At 42.4% G+C, this 22,068-nt stretch overlaps 4 protein-coding genes across 8 annotated transcripts; 1 reads left to right on the top strand and 3 right to left on the bottom strand.

Moving 5' to 3' along the window:
- Window positions 1-66: 66 nt before the first annotated feature.
- sec13 (SEC13 homolog, nuclear pore and COPII coat complex component) lies at window positions 67-5,199 on the bottom strand. Its single transcript, XM_077573603.1, has 9 exons — window positions 5,039-5,199; window positions 4,792-4,836; window positions 4,359-4,474; window positions 3,977-4,128; window positions 2,547-2,680; window positions 1,346-1,479; window positions 807-927; window positions 580-726; window positions 67-488 (listed from the first exon to the last, which is right to left on the bottom strand). The coding sequence occupies exons 1-9, from the start codon at window positions 5,039-5,041 to the stop codon at window positions 378-380; spliced, it is 963 nt and encodes a 320-aa protein (XP_077429729.1). The 5' UTR covers window positions 5,042-5,199; the 3' UTR covers window positions 67-377.
- Window positions 5,200-5,747: 548 nt separating this feature from the next.
- Window positions 5,748-16,035, bottom strand: nfs1 (NFS1 cysteine desulfurase). Of its 5 annotated transcripts, none has more exons than XM_077573005.1 (17): window positions 15,882-16,035; window positions 15,651-15,769; window positions 14,741-14,842; window positions 14,367-14,524; window positions 14,097-14,288; window positions 10,601-10,677; window positions 9,926-10,042; window positions 9,759-9,842; window positions 8,925-9,077; window positions 8,755-8,848; window positions 8,275-8,409; window positions 7,963-8,120; window positions 7,778-7,883; window positions 7,359-7,440; window positions 6,437-6,520; window positions 6,264-6,353; window positions 5,748-6,145 (listed from the first exon to the last, which is right to left on the bottom strand). In XM_077573005.1, the coding sequence occupies exons 5-17, from the start codon at window positions 14,119-14,121 to the stop codon at window positions 6,082-6,084; spliced, it is 1,269 nt and encodes a 422-aa protein (XP_077429131.1). In that variant the 5' UTR covers window positions 14,122-14,288; window positions 14,367-14,524; window positions 14,741-14,842; window positions 15,651-15,769; window positions 15,882-16,035; the 3' UTR covers window positions 5,748-6,081. The 5 variants fall into 5 exon arrangements, with proteins under 5 accessions (XP_077429131.1, XP_077429133.1, XP_077429132.1 ...); XM_077573007.1 differs by having other exon boundaries at window positions 14,377-14,524; XM_077573006.1 differs by having other exon boundaries at window positions 15,651-15,800; window positions 15,882-16,012.
- c8h6orf89 (chromosome 8 C6orf89 homolog) lies at window positions 12,899-16,053 on the top strand. Its single transcript, XM_077573009.1, has 8 exons — window positions 12,899-13,128; window positions 13,612-13,818; window positions 14,130-14,295; window positions 14,385-14,533; window positions 14,693-14,847; window positions 15,466-15,601; window positions 15,671-15,794; window positions 15,905-16,053. The coding sequence occupies exons 2-8, from the start codon at window positions 13,630-13,632 to the stop codon at window positions 15,985-15,987; spliced, it is 1,002 nt and encodes a 333-aa protein (XP_077429135.1). The 5' UTR covers window positions 12,899-13,128; window positions 13,612-13,629; the 3' UTR covers window positions 15,988-16,053.
- An 806-nt stretch (window positions 16,054-16,859) lies between these two features.
- Window positions 16,860-22,050, bottom strand: dram2b (DNA-damage regulated autophagy modulator 2b). Its single transcript, XM_077573010.1, has 8 exons — window positions 21,866-22,050; window positions 20,419-20,577; window positions 19,444-19,511; window positions 19,068-19,213; window positions 18,287-18,464; window positions 18,088-18,170; window positions 17,262-17,354; window positions 16,860-17,197 (listed from the first exon to the last, which is right to left on the bottom strand). Exons 2-8 carry the CDS (start codon window positions 20,547-20,549, stop codon window positions 17,069-17,071), a joined length of 828 nt encoding a protein of 275 aa, XP_077429136.1. The 5' UTR covers window positions 20,550-20,577; window positions 21,866-22,050; the 3' UTR covers window positions 16,860-17,068.
- Window positions 22,051-22,068: the final 18 nt, after the last annotated feature.

Genomic DNA, 22,068 nt, shown 5'->3' with positions numbered 1-22,068 from the left:
AGGGAGCAGCTGCAACATGCAAGTCAAATTCTTCCTAACAATCAAACAAAATGACAAACTTGTGCATTCATATTCACATTTGCTTTCTTTTTTTTATTAATAATTACATACAAGTAGGAAACATGCGTGTGCTTCCTGTTCCTGATTGGTCGGTCAGTCCGACTTAACGAGCCAATCATTGACGACCCTTTTGAGGAGCGGCTGAAGGGAGGCGGAATGTTTGGGGGACGCGAGCGTGAGGGGAAGGACGGACATGAAGAGTCCTTATATGGGCAACAGGAAAAAGTTGGATTTAAAAAACAAAAACCTCAATTATATTTATAACAACCATATGGACAAATTGAGTGTGTGTGTGTGTGTGTGTGTGTGTGTGCGTGTCACTGCTCCGCCTGCTGCGTGTCCGTGATGGCGGACACGGCACCCTGGCCTTTGCTGACATCACTGATACACGCCCACTGGCCGTCCATCGACTCCTTCCACAACGTCACCTGCGCACACATCAACGTGATGAGCAGCTTTCCAGTGACGACATGAGATGATGATGATGATGATGATGATGATGATGATGACGACGGCCACCTTGTTGTCCCCCCCGGACACGGCCAGGATGTTCCCCGTGATGGACCAGCTGACGTGCCAGACGACATCGTTGAACTTGTGCAGCAGTTTGGCGGTCCAGGCGTTGCCGGCGGGGTCGTCGCACGTCCAGATGTACACGCGGCCGTCCTGGAAAAGGTCACAAAAAGTTGCGCACGCGCACCTCAAAAGGATCCGCCAGCAGCAACGGCGGCGGCGACCGATCTGACCTGCGAGCAGCTGGCGATGGTGCTGGTGGGGAGTCCGATGGACGGCGCCCAGCCCACGTCTCTCACCCAATCGCTGTGGGCCTCCAACTTCTGGTCCTCCTTCCATTGGCCGTCCTCCTCTCTGCCCGACGGGAAATCACGGGCGCCGATCAGACGGGCGCCAAAAAGTTCATCTTTTTCTTGCAATTTTTTTTTTTTTTGGTAATGTCACGTCACCCAAAAGTACGGAAAAGGATTAGGACCAGTGAAGCGAGGGGAAAAAAAAAAAGTTTGGCAGGATTCTCCCTTGATTCTCGGAATTCTGACTTTATAAAGTCAGAATTCTGACTTTAATCTCAGAATTGTGAGTTTATAAAGTTAAAGTCAGAATTCTGACTTAAAAGTGAAAATCCTGCCAAACTTTTTTTCCCCTTAATCCACTTCCGTACAAAAGAGTAGCAAAATACCTCAAGAAACATAAACTGTCAGATTGTGAGTAGTAATTAGTAGTAATTTCTCTCACTTTTTTATTTTACTGCATGAACGGATTGTGGACTTACTTCCAGAGTTTGACGAGGTTGTCGCAGCCGCCGGACACGAAACGTTTGACGTAGTTTGGCTTCTGTCCCGACGGCTGCTCCATCAGACTGCCCGGCATCACGGCGGGGGCCCAGCTGACCGCGTTGCAGCCGATCTGACGCACATAAACAACAGAACCAAATCAGGGAATGGGCTTAGCGCCACAAAACACACACACACACACACACACACACAGACTACAAATAATACAGAGTAAAATAATAATCATGCAGTTTGAGTATCTGCTGCTGATATAAAGTCCCGATCCAATACTCAATGCTCGTCTGTATCTTTGTGACCTTTCAAAATTTTGGAAGAAAAAAAACAAACCCTTTTTTACCCAATCATCTGAAAATGACATGATCAATACGCCAACTTTCCAATCTGATATTTTACATTTCAAATGCAGACTCGGCTACACGTTCATCAAGCATTTTCTCGACCCGTAACCGGCCAACCACCAGGGGGCGACACATAACCGAGACTTCCCGTTGAACACTTGATGTTAAAGAAAAAAAACGTGTTCAGCTTACTCGCCCTCAATTTTCAATGATTGGGTACATTTGATTTAGTGCAATAAAAATGCAGACGTTCTCCCTAATTTCACAAATAATTCCGATTAATTATAATATAATAAAAGGTGATTATGATTAAAAGCATTACCTACAACAACAAAGCAGTTAAAAAAATGGCTGCTTCAGAAAATAATAATAATTTAAAAAAATTATAATAAATTGGAGAATTATCGGAATAAATAGGACTAGAAATAATCTCAAATTTAAAAAGTGTCAACTCCACACGCTGTCACGTGCGCACACAGCGTAAATGTGTAATGATGCCAGCTATTTTTGATCATGACTTAGTTGGACAATACAGACGAATACACAGAATGGCGGGAAATAATTCACACAGTCAAAGTCAAGTCAAGTCAAGTCAAGTCAATAAATGTTTGTGTTACCAACTTCATCATTTTAACCGTCATGTAGCGAATTAAAAAAACAAGACCTAGAAAAAAGCCGCTGAGTAAAAACACGCATACGCATGCGCAAATCAGGTAACGGGTCCCGCCGTTTATCAGGTAACGGGTCCCGCCGTTTATCAGGTAGCGGGTCCCGCCGTTTATCAGGTAACGGGTCCCGCCGTTTATCAGGTAACGGGTCCCGCCGTTTGGGCGCCACTGACCGTATGTGCGTTGTTAATCTTCTTGATGTCCCACTGCTGCTCTCCCGTGAAGGTGAGCAGGGAGATGGCGCCGTCAGAACTGCCGCACGCCAGAAGCAGGCCAAACTCGTACGGACCCCAACACACAGAGTTCACTGCATTACAAATCAATAAATCAATCAATCATGTGAGGAACTTGGCCAAGGTGACTTTCATCTAACCTGGAAAGAGAGCTACGTTTCCATATTGCTGCACTGAGGAAATGGTATGAAATCATGGACGGGTTCAAACCCAGAATCCCTCGGAAACCTGAGGTGGAGTCTGAAATTGACTTTGCAATTTTCCAACTTGGGAGTCGTATTAGAATATTGACATTTTCACACCATTTCAGCCCAAGGCACCTTTCACAAAATTCACACTTGCAGTCAATGCTGGATTTTTATTTTATTTTTTTAAATAAATGGCACAGAATGAAGTTCAACCCAGCAACTTTCCACCATTGAAGGTTGGATCAGAAGCAGTTAAGGTAGGACAAGAATGTGAAGGGAGACAACCTGACATTCACTTTTCCCACCCAAGGCCCCGCCCCTTTCACGCGGCCGGTAAACGCTGAAAATTTCCCACCTTTTCCCCATGACACTGAATGACGGGTGAAGTCAACATTAGAGCCTGATTGATAAACTCATTCATTCCCAGCCATTTTCACTGAAGCAACCCCCTTCGCTCCCGGCTGTTTTACTGGATTTTGACTGATTTTGCAAGAATATTGTGTTCTATTGCTATAAAAACATGGAAGCGACCAAAAAAATGATTTGTATCTGTTTCCGTTTTGCAGCAATCAGCATTAGAATATAGCTAAGTTTCATCATTATTACTTTTTGCAACCTGGCCCTGGTTGATCTCTTATACTCTGCTGCCACCTGCTGGCCGTTTTTGTAATTACTACACCCGTTTACTGCAGTTCAGAGGTTGCATCAAAGCTTTCTGTAGGCTCTAGTATAAAAAAAACAACAACAACTTATAAATACGTCTTTGGGACACTTAAAACATTTTAAAATAGAACACATTTATATTTTCGGGAGCAAATGAGTTAATCTGACAGCCGATTTAATTGGCTGGCATGAGCTGGCATTCAAGCACTCCCCGAAACAACAACAACAATTATTTAAACAGAACAGCCTCTTAATCTATTGATGATTTTTCGCCGTGTATCGTAAGCATTAAATTAAGGGAGCAAAACAATAAATGAATCAACCTATTAATCAGTTATCAGCATTTCAATCTGCCAATTATCGTTTTGGTCGGGCCAAAAGGGACAGTGACATCTCCTCCCCTGACATGCATTTCCTCCTTCACAGCACACTCTGGCGCTGTCGTCATCTAAAGAATTGATCTCCGTGTCTCCATTTGCAAAACGGCTCCGATGCGGTTTGAAGGGGGGCGGCTCGTACCTGACGACTCGTGTCCCGTGTACTCGTACATCTTGTCCCAGGCGCCGTTCTCCTCCTTCCACACGATGACTTTGCGGTCATAGGAGCAAGACGCTAAGATGTTGCCGAACATGGGGTGAGCCCACGCCACCTGCCACACGGGACCCTCGTGCCTGAGGGAGCCACACACACCACAGGGGTTACAATGACAGCGTACCCCCATTTCTCGCGCGTGTGAGGCACAATCTGGTACTACAACGTAGAGGCGCAACTCTAAATTGGATCAGACTCGTCACTCGCCTGTATACTGTAAAAACACTTTGGGGGCTGTAAATGATGAACCGGGATAACTATACACGCTGACGGTTTTCTTGGGAAGTCCGGGAAAAAAAAAGTCACTCACCCTCGCAGGTCTGCGACGAGGATCTGGCCGCCATTCCGGACGTCAAAGATCTTGAGGGTGCGGTCGGACGAGCAGGTAGCCAGGCGGGTGCCGTAGTAGTCCATCTGAGCGTCATGCTGCAACACATCAGCAACGTTTATACACTACACACTTTTTCTCCCTCTCTGGTACAGCTCGCCAAATAATTGATTGTATTAATTAATATGAAAGATTTTTTCTTAAAATAAATAACAGTTTGTAGAATATGATGCAGCTAGGGAAGAGGATTAGGGCCAGCGAAGAGTGCAGGTTAATGCTGGCAAAATGTTTCAAATATTGTTCAAGTTCATGATAACTGCATGGAATCCCAGCAGGAAGATTTTATTTGAAAGTGAACTTCTGATCAATAACATAATTATCACTCACGATCTCTCACACACACACAACTACTCACGATCATGTCCTCGTGTGAGGTGTCCACGGTGTTAATGACAGAAACCTGAAAAGGACAACAACAAAAATACAAACTTTCATTGCATTCCCACAGAAATGACGATTAAAAGTGACCGTTTTGGTGCGCTAGTCCAAAATTGACTTAGCCGCTATGCTAACGAGTTAGCTTTCGAGTAGATTGATGAAGACACAAACACACAGAACACGCTAGTTTACCTGGGATTTCAAATGGATGTTAGTGGACTCACCATGACTACAGACTGAGGAGAGGCCCTCCAGAAAATTAATCTCTAGATGTTAAAAAAAAGAGAAATAAGCAAATTCGATTGCAATTCCGACGTGGCAACTGGTTGAGACGCCGCTTCCGCTTGATGCTTCAGGAGAAGTCCTCCGACGGAAACATGGAACATAAGTAATGGTTAAGTCACTTTTGTCGAAAAAAAAAAAATATATATATATATTAATAAAATACTTTAAATTCAATTACTTCAAAGTTTTTTTTTTTAATGTGTTTTTTTTTAAATGACAAACGAACTACTTAACGGCCCTGCCCGCGGCTTGTGCTTTGAGAAGAATCCTCCGCCGGAAACAAGTCAAAGTTTCGCCAGTCGACTCCTTTTTCGAAAAATATTATTTCAATGAGTTTCGATGAAGCCAAGGTCGCCCAAGAAGACCCGGCGTAAAACAAGCCTTTCAAGCTGTGTCCTCGGCTGGTCACATTGAAAACAGGCGAACTTGCTATTGTTTTCAAATTATCTTTTTCCTATGGCGGCGACGTAACGTGAAAAAGTATGAAAAACAAGCAAATACAATTACCACGCAAATAAAAAAAGTGTAACGCGCACCTTTCATAACCTTGAATCGTCATTAACCCAACGTTAACGTAAGACCACATGCACATTACTCAGATCATTTACCTTGTGCTTCAGTGGGATTGGACTTAAGTGAAAAAATAAACAGTTTTGAAATGAATCTTTATTGATAGTCATGTAAATATCTGTGAGCTGCACTAACAAATACACAGACATGATGCTTGGTGAATATTGTACGACAAATTCGACAACGACAACAAGGGACAAGACATGGACACAACTCAACAAAAAGTTAATTCATACAAAAAAATACATCGACTATTATTGTTGTTGTTGTTTTTTCGCAGTGGTAGGTGCTCCAGACATTTGTGCGTGTTTTGAGTGCGGCAGCTGAAAGAGGGGAAAATATCATCAAATCTGTTCTGAGGAATCCTCAGATTGGTTGTCAACCATGAGGTCAAGCGGCGAGGGGGTGGAGTCTAGTGCTGCGTCCACTTGATGCTCTTCAAGTCGATGCCTTCCTGCACCATCTCCCACAGAGGGCTGAAAAAGAAAAAGGGGGGAGGAAAAGTTAAGAAATACACTTAAATATATATATTTAAATTCAATTGCATTTTTTTTTAATGAAGTGAGTTTTATTGTTGTGGTGCAAACGTCGCACCTCATCTCTCGCAGCCTTTGAACCTGATGAATGCATTTGTCGGCCGTGTAGTCCACCTCCTCCTCTGTGGTGAAGCGACCGATCCCAAACCTATTCCAACACACGTGCACGTTTGTCAAGTACGTTTTTGCTGAAGGACGACGATGACGATGATGACGATGATGATGATGTACCTGATGGAGGAGTGGGCGAGATCTTCATCGGCTCCGATGGCTCGGAGGACGTATGACGGTTCCAGAGAAGCTGATGTACACGCGCTACACAAACACACACACACATTCAATTTTGCTTTCGAATTTAATTCATTCATTCTGTGACTCCGTTTATAAGCCAAAATGTTTGTAAACCGAGGTAATGTTGTCTACTGAAATAAACGGGAATGCAATGAATCCGTTCCAGCACTAAAACAAAGTTATCATTACCTATCTTCTTTTTTTTTTTTTAATCAGTGTGTGGTTCCAAATAAACGTTATTTGAGTGACGACACACTTTCCTAAAGAAATGAAACACTAAATAAACATGATATAGTTGTAGTTAGATAGAGTTGAACTCCAGCCATGTGCTAAGTCGATGTTGCTAATGTATTGTGTATCTGGAAATACATTTGTTGTTGTTTTTTTGAATACCTTTGTTGGTGTTGTTTTATAGTTTGAGGTCTCATCAAATCCAAACATACAGTACTCGGGTCGACATCACCATTTTGCTTGGTTTGATTCAACTTGTTAAAGGGAAACTTGACTCATTGAGCCATTTTCAGAAATAAAGAGTTAGTATTCTGTCCAGAATGAATTTGATAACTAGATTATTTTTTGTATACAATTAATAGAGGAAAAGGTCGTTTTTAAAGGTATTAATTCTACATGAAAAAAAAAAAAGTTATCAAATTCATTCTGGACAAAATATTAACTTTGTACTGCTGAAAATGGCTGAATGAGTCAAGTATCCCTTTAAAAAGTTGTTTTCTGCAAATGTTCCACTCTATTTGATTTGCTAGGTTGTATGCTTAAATATTCACAAATGGACATTTTATTAAACTACTATGAAAGGGTCGCAGACAGTGAATGAACTGAATGTGATTTTGGTGGCGAGACTGACCTGCCAGAGGACAGTGCCACGTCCTTGAGGGCCATCAGGAGACTTTCTCCCTCCACGTAGGCAAACGACAAGTTGACGCACCCTAACACACACACACACGTTTGTTTTGCTATCTTTGTGGGGACATCTCATTGACATAATGCATTTCCTAGCCCCTCCCCTTAACCCCAACCATCAAAAACAATTGACTACCCCCATTCCTTAGCCTAACCTCAAACATAACCCAATTCAAAACTAAACTCTAAAACCAAGTCTTGACCCTCAAAAAGAGGTCTAAACTTGTGGGACCCTCCAAAATGGCCCCACAAGGACAAGTGAGCCCCACAAGTCCCGGAATAATGGCCCCACCATGTAGCAAATGGTAGACCACTGACGTGTGTGTGTGTAAATGAGACGAGTGTGGCGGCGTTTCAGTCTACCGGGGTAGCGTTGTTGCGGGTCTCCGTTCATGATCACGTCAGGAAGCTGAGATGTGATCTTCTGCACGAGACGGTTTGCCAGCATGGAGACTCTTTGGTGGTCGTACTACACACAAACACAAAGACGCACACGCAAAATGAGTTCCGCTGAGCGCACGCGTGCGGTGACGCGGGGGGCTTCTGACCTCCATCTCCTGCTGCGCGATGCTGCAGGCGGCCCCCAAGCCGACGGCCAGCGGCGTGGGCACCGTGCCCGAGCGCAGACCCCTCTCCTGGCCGCCGCCGTTCTGCAGGGGCTCTAGTCGCACCCGAGGCCGCCGTCGCACGTACAGCGCGCCCACGCCTGACACGCAACATTGTTTGTTGAGTGGAAGGGAAATCGAAAAAAAAAACATTGCAAAATATATCGCTAGGCTAACGACGATATAATAATGAGCCTGCCCTGCAGCACCCCTCGTCCACAATCCTAGTGAAGACTCAAGAACCTCAACAAGTACCTTTGGGTCCGTAGATCTTGTGGGCGCTGATGGACATGAGATTGATGTTGGCGTCCGACACGTCGATGGGAACTTTCCCGACGGCCTGCGCGGCGTCCGTGTGGAAGAACACGCCCTTGGAGTGGCAAAGACGACCTGAGGACAAGTCGAGGGTGACGACGGTTATTTCTTAAAAGGTCAACAAAATGCAGTGTCAACTTATTCTCGTCATTTGGCTTCAATGTTTCCAGTACACGCATGCGGATGTTAGACTTGTCGTCCAATCAGATTTCAGCATCTATGTGTTGTCATTTGAATCTCATCTTCCTTCAAATCAGTCCTGCGTCACTTCAAGTCTATTCAAATTGGGACTTGTCCTATTTGGACATTTTGTTTGAGGTCAGCATTTTCCTGTCCTCTGATTGGTTAGTCAGAGCCAAACTCGTGACAGCCGACTTGAATCGGCCACGAGATAAAAAGAGGTGCGGTTGCTATGGTTACCAATCTCCTTAACGGGCTGCATCACGCCGATCTCGTTGTTGACCGTCATGATGGACAGCAGAGACGTGTCAGGAGTCATGGACGCCTCCAGCAGCTGAAACAAAATCCCCCCAAAAAATTGTTGTTGTTGTTGTTGTTGTTTTAAACGTGGATGTGAAAGTTGCACGTACCTCGAGGTCGACGAGTCCGTTACTTTGCACGGGCAAGTATGTGACGCGGAATCCCTCCGACTCCAGAACGCGGCACGAGTCCAGAACGCACTTGTGCTCCGTCTGCGTGGTGATCACATGACGCTTCTTGCCCTGGTAAAAGCGTGCCACGCCCTACGCGCACCCACCAACACAAAACGTCAATGGTGGCTTCGCCGGCTATTTGCAAACAAAACGACTTTCATTTGTTTTTTAGTGGACTGTCACGACATGTTGTTTGTGCCGTTTGAGGAGAACGAGCACAGAGTGACGATGTCGACTGCTACATTAGCTTACCGAGCTCATTTCCATGTGATGGCCAATATGGACGAGCTTCATCTAAACAAATGACTCATTCAGATTAGAGGTGCAACAATTAAATCGACAAGTAATCGATTATCAAATGAATTGATCAATATTTTGGATAAATCAATTAATCATGTCGAGAATTTGTTTCATTTAAAATGGACCAAATCCTCATTATTTCAACCTTTCAACAGTAAATATGTATTCTCAGATTTCTGTCGTCTTCCATGAAAACAGACTGCTTATCTTGTTTGTTTTTTCTTTCCTTTCAAAATAAGACATTTGTAAACATCTGCTATTACTTTGGAAAACAGATTTATGCAAATTTTTTGGCGTGATAAACCAAACCAGGAACTAAATCATGATGAATTTGTTTGGCCCAAAATCAACAGGACGTGACCCAGCACCTTCCCGGCCAGAAAGCTGCCCGTTGGTAATCGAACCAGCTTTTTGTGAACTGACGACTTTGATTGGGAAATTACTTGTGACATTAGACAAGTTTGAGCAGACCTTGACGGCCATGTTGTTGGACTCGGTGGCTCCGCTGGTGAAGATGATCTCTCGGGGGTCGGCGCCGATCAGATCGGCCACTTGCTGCTCGGAGTCACGGCAAAGGGAGATGATCACATTTATTTTGGGAAAATCAAAGAAGAACAAAAGTATTTTTATTTTTGTACCTTCCTAGCAGTCTCCATGGCGCTCTCGCTCTCCCAGCCGTAAGCGTGCGTCCTGGAGTGAGGGTTGCCGTAGTAATTCACCTGGTAGGGTAACATGGCGTCCAGAACGCGAGGATCCTGCCGGTTCGGATTAAAGTCAGAGTCCTTCATTGTCACAGATTTGTTTTGAACTATTTTACTACTTCACTGAAAACCTCAGCTGTTTTTTCTGCTCAGGCAAAAGCAATAACGTTTTACTTTGGCACCAACTACTGTCCCGTTTTGGCTTCAGTCCTTGAAATGATCTTGTGTAGTCATAGTGAAACAGAAAGTTTGTTTCTGCCTCTCTCTGGATTATTTTTCAATTTGCAAAGAGGACTTACATGACATACCATCTCATTTGTGTAACATAAAAGTATGCATATTTGTACGTCTATGTTTAGGGCTGTCACTAACAAATCGTTTTAGAATTGATTATCCCATCGCATTACTAAGTAATCACTCACCGGATAAAAGCGCACCACTGACTCCGAAATTGCCTCCCACTTGTCATAAACAAAATAGCGGGAAAATTATGTTTTTGGCTGTCAGAAATAATGTTGCAAGATTTTTTTTTTTTAAGCAGTCACTCGAGGGGGTCGGAAGAGTCGCTAAATATATCGTTTTCCAAACACCTCTGCATAAAAGGGCGGTTACCATCGGCGTGGTGGCCTGGAAGTCCATGTAGAGGGGCCGCAGCTCATCTTGGACCAAGTCTCGTTTCTTGATCAGTTCTACAATCACAAAAAAATTAAATCAGGAAATAACATCCTAATATCGGTTGTGTCTGTTTTCTAATAGCGTCAGCGTGTCCCCGGAGTGACCCAGGGTTTGTAACTTGGCTGTGTGCGGCTGGTCAGTAAGTGCCGAGTCATTCCTGGTCAGCCTTTTCTGTACAACACTTTTGCAATGCTTGTGGACCCAAAAAAACAATTTAGACTGTAAGCTAATAATAAAGTTTATTTGAATAAATAAGAGTAAAATTACATGGATTACTGCTTACTCTCACTTTATGACAAGATTTGGAATTTGACCAAATAAAAACACGAGACACATGTCATTCTGTATAACTTTATGTTTTTATGGTTTATTTAGTGAATATGATTTTGAGGGTCACAACATGTATGGATCAATACAGCATTGTATTTCTTGTGTGTGAATGACAGATTTATGTTTATTAAATACTGTTATGAGTTGAGAATGTTAAGAGGCCATCTTATTTATTTTTATTATTTATTTGTATATGACTATGCGGAGTAAAATAAAAACGCTTCGATTACAGTTTACTTTAACTTTCATTGTTATTTAGGCATTTGTCCTACAAACGTAGACGTACATGTCAATGACGCTACTTTATGATGACTTAATTTTGGATGATGCATTATTACATCAATGATTCTATTCATATGAATGTCTCCCTCGTGTATGATATGTAATGTACTATTTCAAACCAATTAAGAGTATGTTACTACTAAAGTTGTCATCATTAATAATATTAGAGTACGTATGCGTGAAAGTTTAAATGTTGGAAACAACTTTAATGAGTGGAATTAACAAACTCTTACAGCAATTGGTCCAAAATACATCAAGTGAAAGCAGTTATGAAATATTCGGTCATTAGGTTGCAAAAACAGTTCAAGATAACATTCGTTTAGTCTTTATCCCAAACTGCGTCACTTTCGAGTTAGCATCGTGCTAGGCTAAGAGCTAACATGTTCCGTCCTAACCTTTCCGTTGAGTGCTGGCGGCGGCTCTCTGCTCGCAGCTCAGCCGGGGACAGAGCCTCTGAAGCGGCCAGCACAAGCGGGAGGAAGCGGTCCGGCCCGAGGAGAGCATCGGGACGACGGGAGACTTTCACCCGATGGTGACAGTAAAACTCAGCAAAGCAAATTCCAACACTCGTCTTTTCAAGTCTAGTGATCCGCAGGAGGAAAATTTGCAGGCTGGATGAAATGAATCCGGAATGCAAATACGACTGTTTGGTAAGCGTACTTGACTGAGTTCACAGCCAGGTTGCTACTTATTATGACATTTTTACACGACGTCACGCACAAGAGGCGGAAGTGTTTACTGCGCGTTCATTGGTATATTTCACAAGGGTCTGGCTGCAGACGCTGGGCGAATGGAGCTCTACCGGAAACATGTGACCTCTACCGGAAACAGCCCTTAATTGTGAGTTATTCCTACATTTTCCAAGTACAGTACTTGCATTCGAGGAGCAGGCTGCGGAGTACAGAATCATGTACGGTACTTTCAGCACCCATCTCAACTGCCGTAAAATGTATAGACACTGGGCTGGATATAAGGGAAGGGAAATGTTTATTTTATTATTATATATATTTTTTTAAATAAATATAACTATGGGCGTTTTATGCCACTTAAGACTCGGGGTACTGCAGCATGCTTAATCCAACAATCTTGCACAATTGAGGAGTAGGTTTTCTATTGCATAAATGTATTGTGTGTAAACCAACTTTTAATTAAATTGAGAGGAAATTTGACATTGTTTTCATCACTCAATGTTCAGTCAACAGTTATATTTTTACAGCAATGTACATGACTGTCAAATTAAGTTTAAGACGAAAGCGCCAACAGTAGTCTTGAGTTAAAACAGCGAAATATGCTCAAAAATACAAATACTTTTTAATGTTAGTTTGAGTTAAGGTCATGGTTGTATTTAGTGTTATAGTTACGTTTAGGCTTAGTAAAAAAGTAAGACGGAATTGGAGGTCAGGTGTTTCCGGTAGAGCTCCACTCGCCCATGTGCTGCAGCTCGACCCTTCTCGTATGTTACAGAAACTTACTTAACCGTCCTCTGATTGGTTGGTAATAGAGCAAATCACGAAAGTCGAAAAAGTTCCCCGTTGCTGCCTTACATAAAATGTACTAATCGTCTTCTGATTGGTTAAAATCGGACGTGACTTAAAGTTGTACAATACTAAAGATAAAATCTAATTTTATTTTGTTCATACGCTTTTACATTCGACAAGCGGCCGGCTGGAGGCGATAACGAGCCCACAGCGTGAAACCACAAACCGACGAAGAAGAGCGAGCCTGCTGCAGGTGTTTGTAGGAAGTAGTCATGTACGGAATATTGCGGAAAAAACATCGATTCGACTTCAATTAACGCAACGTCAACAAAGAAAACAACCCCTCTTAGGCGGAATTTGTGGTTTGTTTTCAAGGTGAGCTGATCCGTTTTGTGTCACGTTAACGAAGCGACGCAATGACATGATTGCTAACAAACTAGCGTGGCAAGTAAACACAAGCTAGCCTCGGCTGCTAGTCCCAAAGTGCTAACACGGAGAATAATAATATTAATATTCAGGATCATGTCAGCTTGTACGTTAATAAACGTGTGCCTACATAAGATCACGTTTTCTCAATACTATGCAGAAGTTGTGTTTGTTTGCTTGCATATGTAAAAGAATAAGGGTCTTTTTTTTTGTCCCCTGGGCAATCGACTTGATGTATTGACTTAATATTCATATAATTCCAGGCGTGATTCATAACTAAGGTTATATAGTACAATACAGAATTTTTTAACCAGGTCAATCCTAAGTCATCTATTTCTAAAAATGTCTGAAATTCACTCAAATACATCACATCCGTTGATTTGAATTGTGAAAATTATTGCATTAACAAGTCTCCTGTGTTTGCCCCAATAGGAGCCGCCTGACGTCGCCATGGGAACGACAATGAGCGAGCCGTGCATCTACGACAAGCTGTCAGAAAGCATCGACATCCTGCGCCAGTCGGGTTACCGCTACGGCATGTCCGAGCGGGAGATTGAGCGCTTCATCAAGCGCATGCTGGAGACCAACGAGCCCCGACGGGAACCCCCGCAGTTTCCCCTCCTAAGGGCAACCCTCAAGGTAGGGAGGAGTGCGGACTCCGCCGTTTATTTGATTCATCGGAGGGAAAAATCGACAAATTCATTGTTCCACAAAGGTATCACGGTATATTTAGTTGGAATTTACAATCTTATTTTCCGCAAAGGAAAACAGTGGAAAGTGTGTCCAAAATTAAACTGTAGGACCTCTCATCTGTACAGGAGAATGTAATATTCGGAACCTGAGCAAGACAATATGGTTTGCTAAAAAAAAACGAAAACATTTTCAATTGCAATCAACTGGTCGATGTTATTGTGTACCTTGTGTGATGTTAATGTGTGTCATGTGTGTAGTTGGTTGTTGCGCTGGGCCTTCTGCTGCTGGCGGCGCTGGTCTTCACATACCCGCACAGCGAGCCGTACCCGGGTGCCGCCCGCTCGGCATCTTACAACTGGTCGTCGCCGCTCAGCCACGTGCGATTGCTCGCGCTTCCCATCGCCAAGAAATACAACCTGCAAGGTAAACACACGTGTGAGAATCATGGCCGCCTTCTAATTCGTTTTGATTCCTAAAGAGCCGTGTCCCAATACTTATGCACACATGCGCAGGCTTCCACGAATGGTGGAGTTTGGGCTCGCCTCGACACAACCTGGTCAACTGCTCGGGTTGCGCCGAAATCTCCTCCGTGCTGGAGGTGCCGGAGAGCCTCCGCGGTACCGTCACGCTGCGTCGTGGGCCCCAGCTCGTCCTGTTAAAGGTAAACCACGCCAAAAAAAAGGAGGTCGGAGCATTACATTTAGTAAGTCGTTCATTTTGAGCCAATTCCAAGAATCTGACCAGCTCCGACTGAGGAATTTGACCAAATGATTACAAAATTAGAAGCAGGTGTCATTTGGTAATCATTGGCATCCTGCAGGGTGGCGAGTCGCTCAGCATCGAGCGGCGCCAGCTGGAGGAGCTCTACCTGGCACACTCGGCTTCCATGTCCGTCCTGCTGGAAGATGACGACCGCGGCGACCACAACATCAATGCCGGCCTCCCGCAAGGGCCCGCCAATTTCACCCTGCTATGGTAAAACACACAACACATGTAATTGAATCCCTCGATGTGCTTTCATGTCAAAAAGCACAAACCGATGGACTGACTCTAAAAAAACTTCTCGTCCAAATGAAAGTGCTTGATTCACAAGAAGTCGGTCCGATGAAGTCAGCAGGATTTGGAACACAGATAGGAAGTAGACACTTATTCGAAGTCAAAGAAATTTGGTAAACATTTTTTTTTACAAGCTTTAAGATCGGGTTATAGCAAATTAAAAATAAATTGTAAATTAAAAAAAACATTTTGAACATGTTTTTAATTTTAAAAAAATCCACTACATTTAAAAAATACTTAAATTGTCTTTAATTGTCATCTTAAAAAAAATACAAGATGCCTAAACTGTTCAACTAAACTACAGCTATAGCAAATTAAATATAAATTGTAAATAAAAAAACCTTATGTTTTTAATTAAAAACATATTCTATTACATTAAAAAAATATGGTCATCAATTGTCTAATTTTTTATTTATTTTTTTAACAAACTAAAAGATACCTAAATTGTTCAACTAAACGTACTTTTTTTGTTGTAAATTTGTAGTTTGTAATAATTGTTAGAATAAAAACGACTTGTATCACAAAACTTGTTGACAGGAGGTTCCCCTCAGCGACCAGAGAGAAAGTGTTACGGTGGCTCTTTCCCAAGGCGGAACTGTGCCCCCTGCTGGACAGCGCCGGCACCGTCTTACAACGCTGCCTGGTCACGCACAACACGGAGCCCCACAGCCAGGCCAGTCCCAAATACAATCATTAAAAACTGCTTTTTGTGGCGTATTTACCGTGCGTGTGTGTGTGTCAGGGCGTGGGGGTCCTGGGCTGGCTGGTGGTGGGCGAGGGCCTTCCCACCGTAAGAGTGGTTCCAGTTCAGCGATGCCAGAAACACTGCAGCTCCTTCAACCTGTGGCTCAACCCCGGAGACATGGGTAACGCTACTGATTCAAATTAGAAATACAATTTTTTTTTGGGGGGGGGGGGGGTCTTTTTGTATTTTGCTTCAAAGCCTCCCTCACGTGTGTTCCTTTGCGCTGTCCAGTGTACGCCGACCCTCGCTACTGGCAGATGTCACTCTTTCCGGGCCAAGGGCAGAACCTCGTGTGCGACGGCTCCGCGTTTTAGCACTTGGACGGCGAATGTCCGACGCGCCGCTGGTCCGTGGCCCGTCCGCCTGCCGTGGTCCCAGCCATTGAGGATGCCTTCCAACCTCGGGACAAACAACTGGAAACGTGGCGAGAAAAAGCACGGCTGGTTCCAAGTGCCAAAAACGTGAGGCCAAGCTGAACAATCAAGTGTTTTGGAAAAAGGTCCTGGAAGGGCTCACCCTTCATCTTTTGTGTCACCTTCCAGGACCTGCTTACCAATTTTTAAGTTTGCACAAAAGATGAAAAGCTGCTTCTCTTGTTTCTTCTGTATTATTTATTGCTACTTTTGGATGTATGTGACACACGCACACACAGTATGCTGTTTTATACATGCGTTGAAATGTTGCTATACTTTGCAACAACTCATGGGACCAAAAATATGAATGCAAGATGAATAAAAAATATTAATAAGCTTTAAAACAGTTTGTGCTTAATTGTTGACAGAAAATGCGCCAAAGTTTGTATCATTTGACATGATTTCGTCACGATTTTTTTTAAAAAAAGGTGGGTGATCTTCAGCTTTCTTAGGTTCATTTGTCTGTAGGAATTAAATTAATTTGATTTTTTATCTTCATTTGAAAGAATGAAATTTTATTTATTTTTAGGATGATTTTTTTCATTTGTACTAATTTCATAACGTATTGACACATGTTCAAAAATGGAGCAAATGTATTCAATTTGAACTTTATTTTTTAATTTTAAATAAATGGATGTACTGAATAAATTAATTATAAATAAACTTGTGTGTGTCAAATACGTATTAACTGAGTAGTGAAAATCTGCAAACAATTCACCATTTTTTTTTTCTTGATGCGTAATTAACCACAGAACAACAAAACTGTTTCCAAGTGTCTTCAAAGGGTGAGTAATTCTACTTTATTTTAATTCCATAGAGCATACAGATTCTATTTGCGTTATTTCCTGTGGAAAAGCGTTGCAAAGTGAGCGGCCACGACGGAGCTTCACTCATTTGCTGAAACTTTGCAATTCTTGTGAGCACGCGCGGCTGCAACACGTGTTGCTGTCAGTGGTGTTGATGTTTTGGGTACTTGTCGGGGTCACGTGGCTCCCGCCAGAAGCGGCGACGACTCGGACGCTTCGGGTTTGCCGCGGACGTCGGAGCTCCGAGGCGGCCAGTCGTACAAATGGTCGCACTGCACGTCCACTTCGGCTCGGAGCTGAATTTTCTTCAAGGGATAAAACGCGAAACGTCAAATGAGAAGACGGCCGCAAAAGGGCGAAGACGAGTACCTGGAAGTCTCGTATGTACGTCAGGAAGAAGCTAATGAAGGACAACGCCAGCGACCACTCGCACACGGTGCTGACGATGTGCGCCGTGTAGCCCTGCACACAACCAAACATGATCCTGCTACGCCAGCCTTTATTGTAGTTTTCTGTTTTTGCTCATGACATCTTTCTTTCCTTGATCATTCTGCCATCTTTTTATGGTTTATTAACTGTGATATAAAAGTATAATATACAGTACGGTATGTGCAGCCTCAAAAGGCCCACTGTCCAGAGCATCCATGGATAAATAATTGGACAATTCATTAGAATTGATTGAATTATAAATACTACCAATTATTTTATTATTAAAATGAAAAATTTGACATACACATTTGAATGGGGCTGCTCAATTATTATTATTTCGCTATTAATTGAAATCACAATTAGGACCTTTTATTTTATTTTTCGGACAAAACAAGAAAACGTTTAAACGTAAAAATTAGTAAGACATAAAATTCTTTGAAGCACAATATGCAAGTTCCTTTTGGATGAAACAAAATTTCTTAAATTAGTTACTTAAAAAAATTAAAAAGGTGTAAATGTATAAACTTAAATAACTCAAAATTAGTAAAAATTATCTTTTTTTTACGATATTGCTGATTTTGTAATTGTGTGGTATAAAAATTGTAATTGAATTGAAAAATTGAATTAATTGCCCTGCACTACATTTGAACTTTTCTTCTTGACCTTATAGACGAATGAGAGTTGACCCTCGAGCACAAAAGGATGAAACGCCAACGCATGTCACTTTTTTTTTGGAATGTATCTGAATAAGTTGGAAGTCACCCACCGGCTCGCCGGGCGTCCAGTGCAACTTGCTGGCGACGTCCACTCCGGGCAGGCTGCTGTACATGATGACGGACGACACAAACACTGGAAGGCGGAGCTTAAGGAACCTCAACAATCGACGCTCCCAAAGGCCACAATCGATACAAACTTCCATCCGTCCGTCCAGCCGAGACGTTGCGGCGCTGCCGTTTGAAGGATACTGGCGACGATGCTGGCGAAGGTCCACAGCGCCAGGGCGAGGCGCACCTTGAAGATGCTCCTGCTGTGCACGCGAGGCTGCATGCGGTACGACAGCAGCGTCTGCGCCAGGATGTACAGCGCGCCCACGCCAAACGTCAACGCGGCGCCCAGCAGGTGAACCGAGAACAGCGTCGTCTTCTGCAAACGCATCATCAGCGGCCTTTTCACACACCAGCGCTTCCATCAATGGTGACTTCAGAAGTAGCAATTAGCATTTCATTATTTCTAATTAGGACATTACAGTAGATTATTATAAAGCACAGCATCATAAGGTGTTATTTATCCCCATTAAAATAGACATTACAGCCATTTTTGTTGTTTATTTGGGAAAGTCTGGAATGGATGAATGGCATTAAAGTGAAAGTCAACCGTAAACATTTCTTGACAATCGTGTGTTATAAACCAGCTCAGTAAAAAAAATTAAAAAAAATAAATACAAAAATAAAAACCAAAATTCAAAAAATAAAAATAAATGACAAAATAAATATTTAAATAGAATTAAATATCAATCAAGAAATAAAAACGCTCTGCTCTCACATTTATTTATTTATTTCATGCTGCAGACGCTCTGTATGGACAATTTTAATATCGCCATGTTGCCGTTATCGTTATCCTACGGTACTGCACTCGAGTACATGAGTCAGGTTTTCTCGCTCTTCATTTTCTGAAGACTTTTTCATCCCGACGTTTGGAAAGAGACACACAAGATCAGAGTTCGTTTTTGCTGCTGCTGCTGCTCACCTGGAAGTTGGCCACCACGCACATGCCCAAGGAGCTGAAGAAGCCCAGCAGCATCCCAAAGCGGTTCAGCCTGTCGACGCACCTGTCGTTGGCGCTGCTCATCAGCGCCTCCACTTGTTTGTAGCGCACGTACACGGTGGCCATGCCTGCACATGCACACGCATGCGCACACACACGCACACACACACACACACACACAACAACACAATTGAACACACTGCTGCCACCATTCACCATCACAATGAATGAGATAGCAATTCATCACTTGCGGTCCTCAGAAAAACACACAAAACATGGACAATTGCACGTGTAATAGAAAAAATATCCATTTGGAAACCAAACAGGGCTTGTTGTGTCATATTTGTTTTTGCTTTACCTAAAAAGGCCGACACATCCAGCATGATGCCAAACACGCACCGCTCCGGTGCCATCGCTCCCGTGTCGCTGAAAACGACAACAAACAACAAGACTTTTATTTATTACACAAAAAGAGAGATCGGCAGAAAGAGCGTACTCGTCCCGAGACTTACAAGAACAAGCAGCAGTTTGGAACATTTCTTTTTTTTTCCACGAGATGTTAATTGCACTACCAGTTCAAGTTTACTGTCAAACTAAACATACAGAGAATTACACATTTAACCAGTCCATATAACGTCCACAAGCTACAGCACACAATCGCAAGCGCTACAGGCGGGCTAACAAGACTAGTGGCAATATCCTGGTACTTAATTCGTTCACTCAAACGTGGAACCTACAAAAAGAAAGATTACAGTCTCTTCTTTCAACAGAAAAAAAGTTTTTCTATCCGTGTCCGTTTTGCAGCAATTATCATTAGAATGTAGACAAGTTTCATAATTATTCACAAATCTGTTGAAAACAGTCAGGGAGCTTTTTGCAGCATGGCCCTGGTTGAGCTCTTATACAATGCTGTCACCTGCTGGCCGTTTTTGTAATAACTACCATTGCTTCAAGAATTCTCTTCAGTTCAGAGGCTGCATCAAAGCCTTCTGTATGCTCGAGCATAATAATAAAAAAAAAAACAACAACATATAAATACGTCTTTGGGAGCATGGCAATATTCAAAATATAACATATTTATACGTTTTTGGGAGCAAATGAGTTATAAACCTTTAACCTCTGCAAAAAACGACTACTGTCCTATTACTACAGTTTAGTCTTGATGTTACACCACGAAATCTAAGTCCAATAATATCTATGTATTTATTATACTGCCCCCTGGAGGCCAATGCATGTACACTAGCAGGAGGCCCATTGAGTTTCTTTTTCTTTTCTTTTTTTAAATTAAATCTTAACGCCCAAACTATTTAGTTGGGGGGAAGCGAGGGTGTACCTGATGTAGGGCACCAGAGGGTCCACGTGTCTCAGGACCACCGCCATGACGTAGGCAAAGACGAACGCCGCCGCCGTCCACACCACCAAAAGGGTGGGAAGGAAGCTGAGGCCCTGCTGGAACCACCACATGACTTTCTCTTCCACTCTTGATTGCGTCCTGAAACAAAATGTGGTCTTTCGTTAATTGTATGACTTGTAGTTGAGTCACTCGGAGACAGGGGGCGCCACATCCAGCAGTGAATAAATTAGCGCCTGGATTACTCAATCATTTCTCAAACATCTCATGCTAAGAAGCAAAGAAGTAGAAGTATTAACTACAATTTTTCAAGTAAAACATTTCTACGGGACATCTTGTGACATTCAAAACATGTTTAAAAAAAATGGTGTGATATGTTACCGAATAGGTTTGAGCGTGTTTCCTAAACACTCTTCCTTCGATTCCGTTATTGAATCTGGAAATGTAATAAGGCTAATTAAAGAATGTAGCAATACAAGAAATAGGAATGTGTAGATTAATTCGCTCTAGAAAACCTGAGGGACTCATATTTGGTTATTTTTATAAATAATGAAATGAAAGGAAAAAGTTATCTCTTATGTGTATGTCCTTTTGGTTTATTCTTGGATATCGTTCAATCTTTGTGGCATTGTTTTTATTTAATTTCATTTAATTTATTTATTTTACATATAAACCAACCATAGGTTTTTCTGTATTTCTGCAAAACGTTTGGAATTCCCACTATAAGGCTCATCAACAGCATACAATCAATAACACATTCTTTCATATTAATTAACTAAATACAAGTATAAACTTAAAAGTATATTAATAAATAACGTCAAAACGCGATTAGAAACGGATCGTGGTATACTGCAATATATTTCAAAAACCAAAATAATTAATATTTTGTGAAATTAGGACTAATCATGATTAATGTTATGAGGGAGCGTGCAACTAATAAAGTTTGTGACGTCACTGCTCGGATCTGACTAATTACTGGACGGCGTTTTCGAAGCGAGGTCATGAGACTTCCCTGCCAAATTGAACAAGATACTACATCGTAAAATTCTTCAAGTAAAGAGAAGAAAAAGCAGAAGTTTGATGGCTTATAAACATGTCGAGGGAGGTCGGAGCGAAAGTGAAACAATTCCAACTTGTGCCGGAAACCAAATTCCATAGACAAATACGACAATTTAACACATTGAAACAAAATTAAGTATATTATAAAAATGGTAACATATTTTCTGAATCAGGCGAAAAAGCAGACGCGATCCGGCTAACTTTTATTAAGGCTAAAATTTTGTAAAACGCTTCATTACTAATCAATCACTTTAACCTTGCTAACAGCTAGTTGGCCACCTTGGTGTCCGAACGATGCTTTCATCCGTCAAGATTTGTTTTTTTGTTTTGTTTGTTACTTTGGTCATATAAGCAATTAAACGACACTCACGTTACTCAAGCGAGCAAAAATCCTCCACGGCAATCGGCGTAGCTCATTTCAAAGACGGGCGTTCGTGTATTTTAGTGAACGCCGCTAATCACTTTTTGGTCGGTTTGTTTCAAAGCGGACGACGCCAACAGCGGGAAGGCAGCTGTCAATCACCTCGGTGTTACCGTTGTGATCGAATGCGCATGCGCACCCCCAGCATCCAA

This window comes from Vanacampus margaritifer, chromosome 8 (genome assembly GCF_051991255.1).
Source record: "Vanacampus margaritifer isolate UIUO_Vmar chromosome 8, RoL_Vmar_1.0, whole genome shotgun sequence".
NCBI classification, from domain to species: Eukaryota; Metazoa; Chordata; class Actinopteri; order Syngnathiformes; family Syngnathidae; genus Vanacampus; species Vanacampus margaritifer.
The sequence above is the reverse complement of the archived record's forward strand: the minus strand, read 5'-3'. Positions and strand labels throughout refer to the sequence as shown.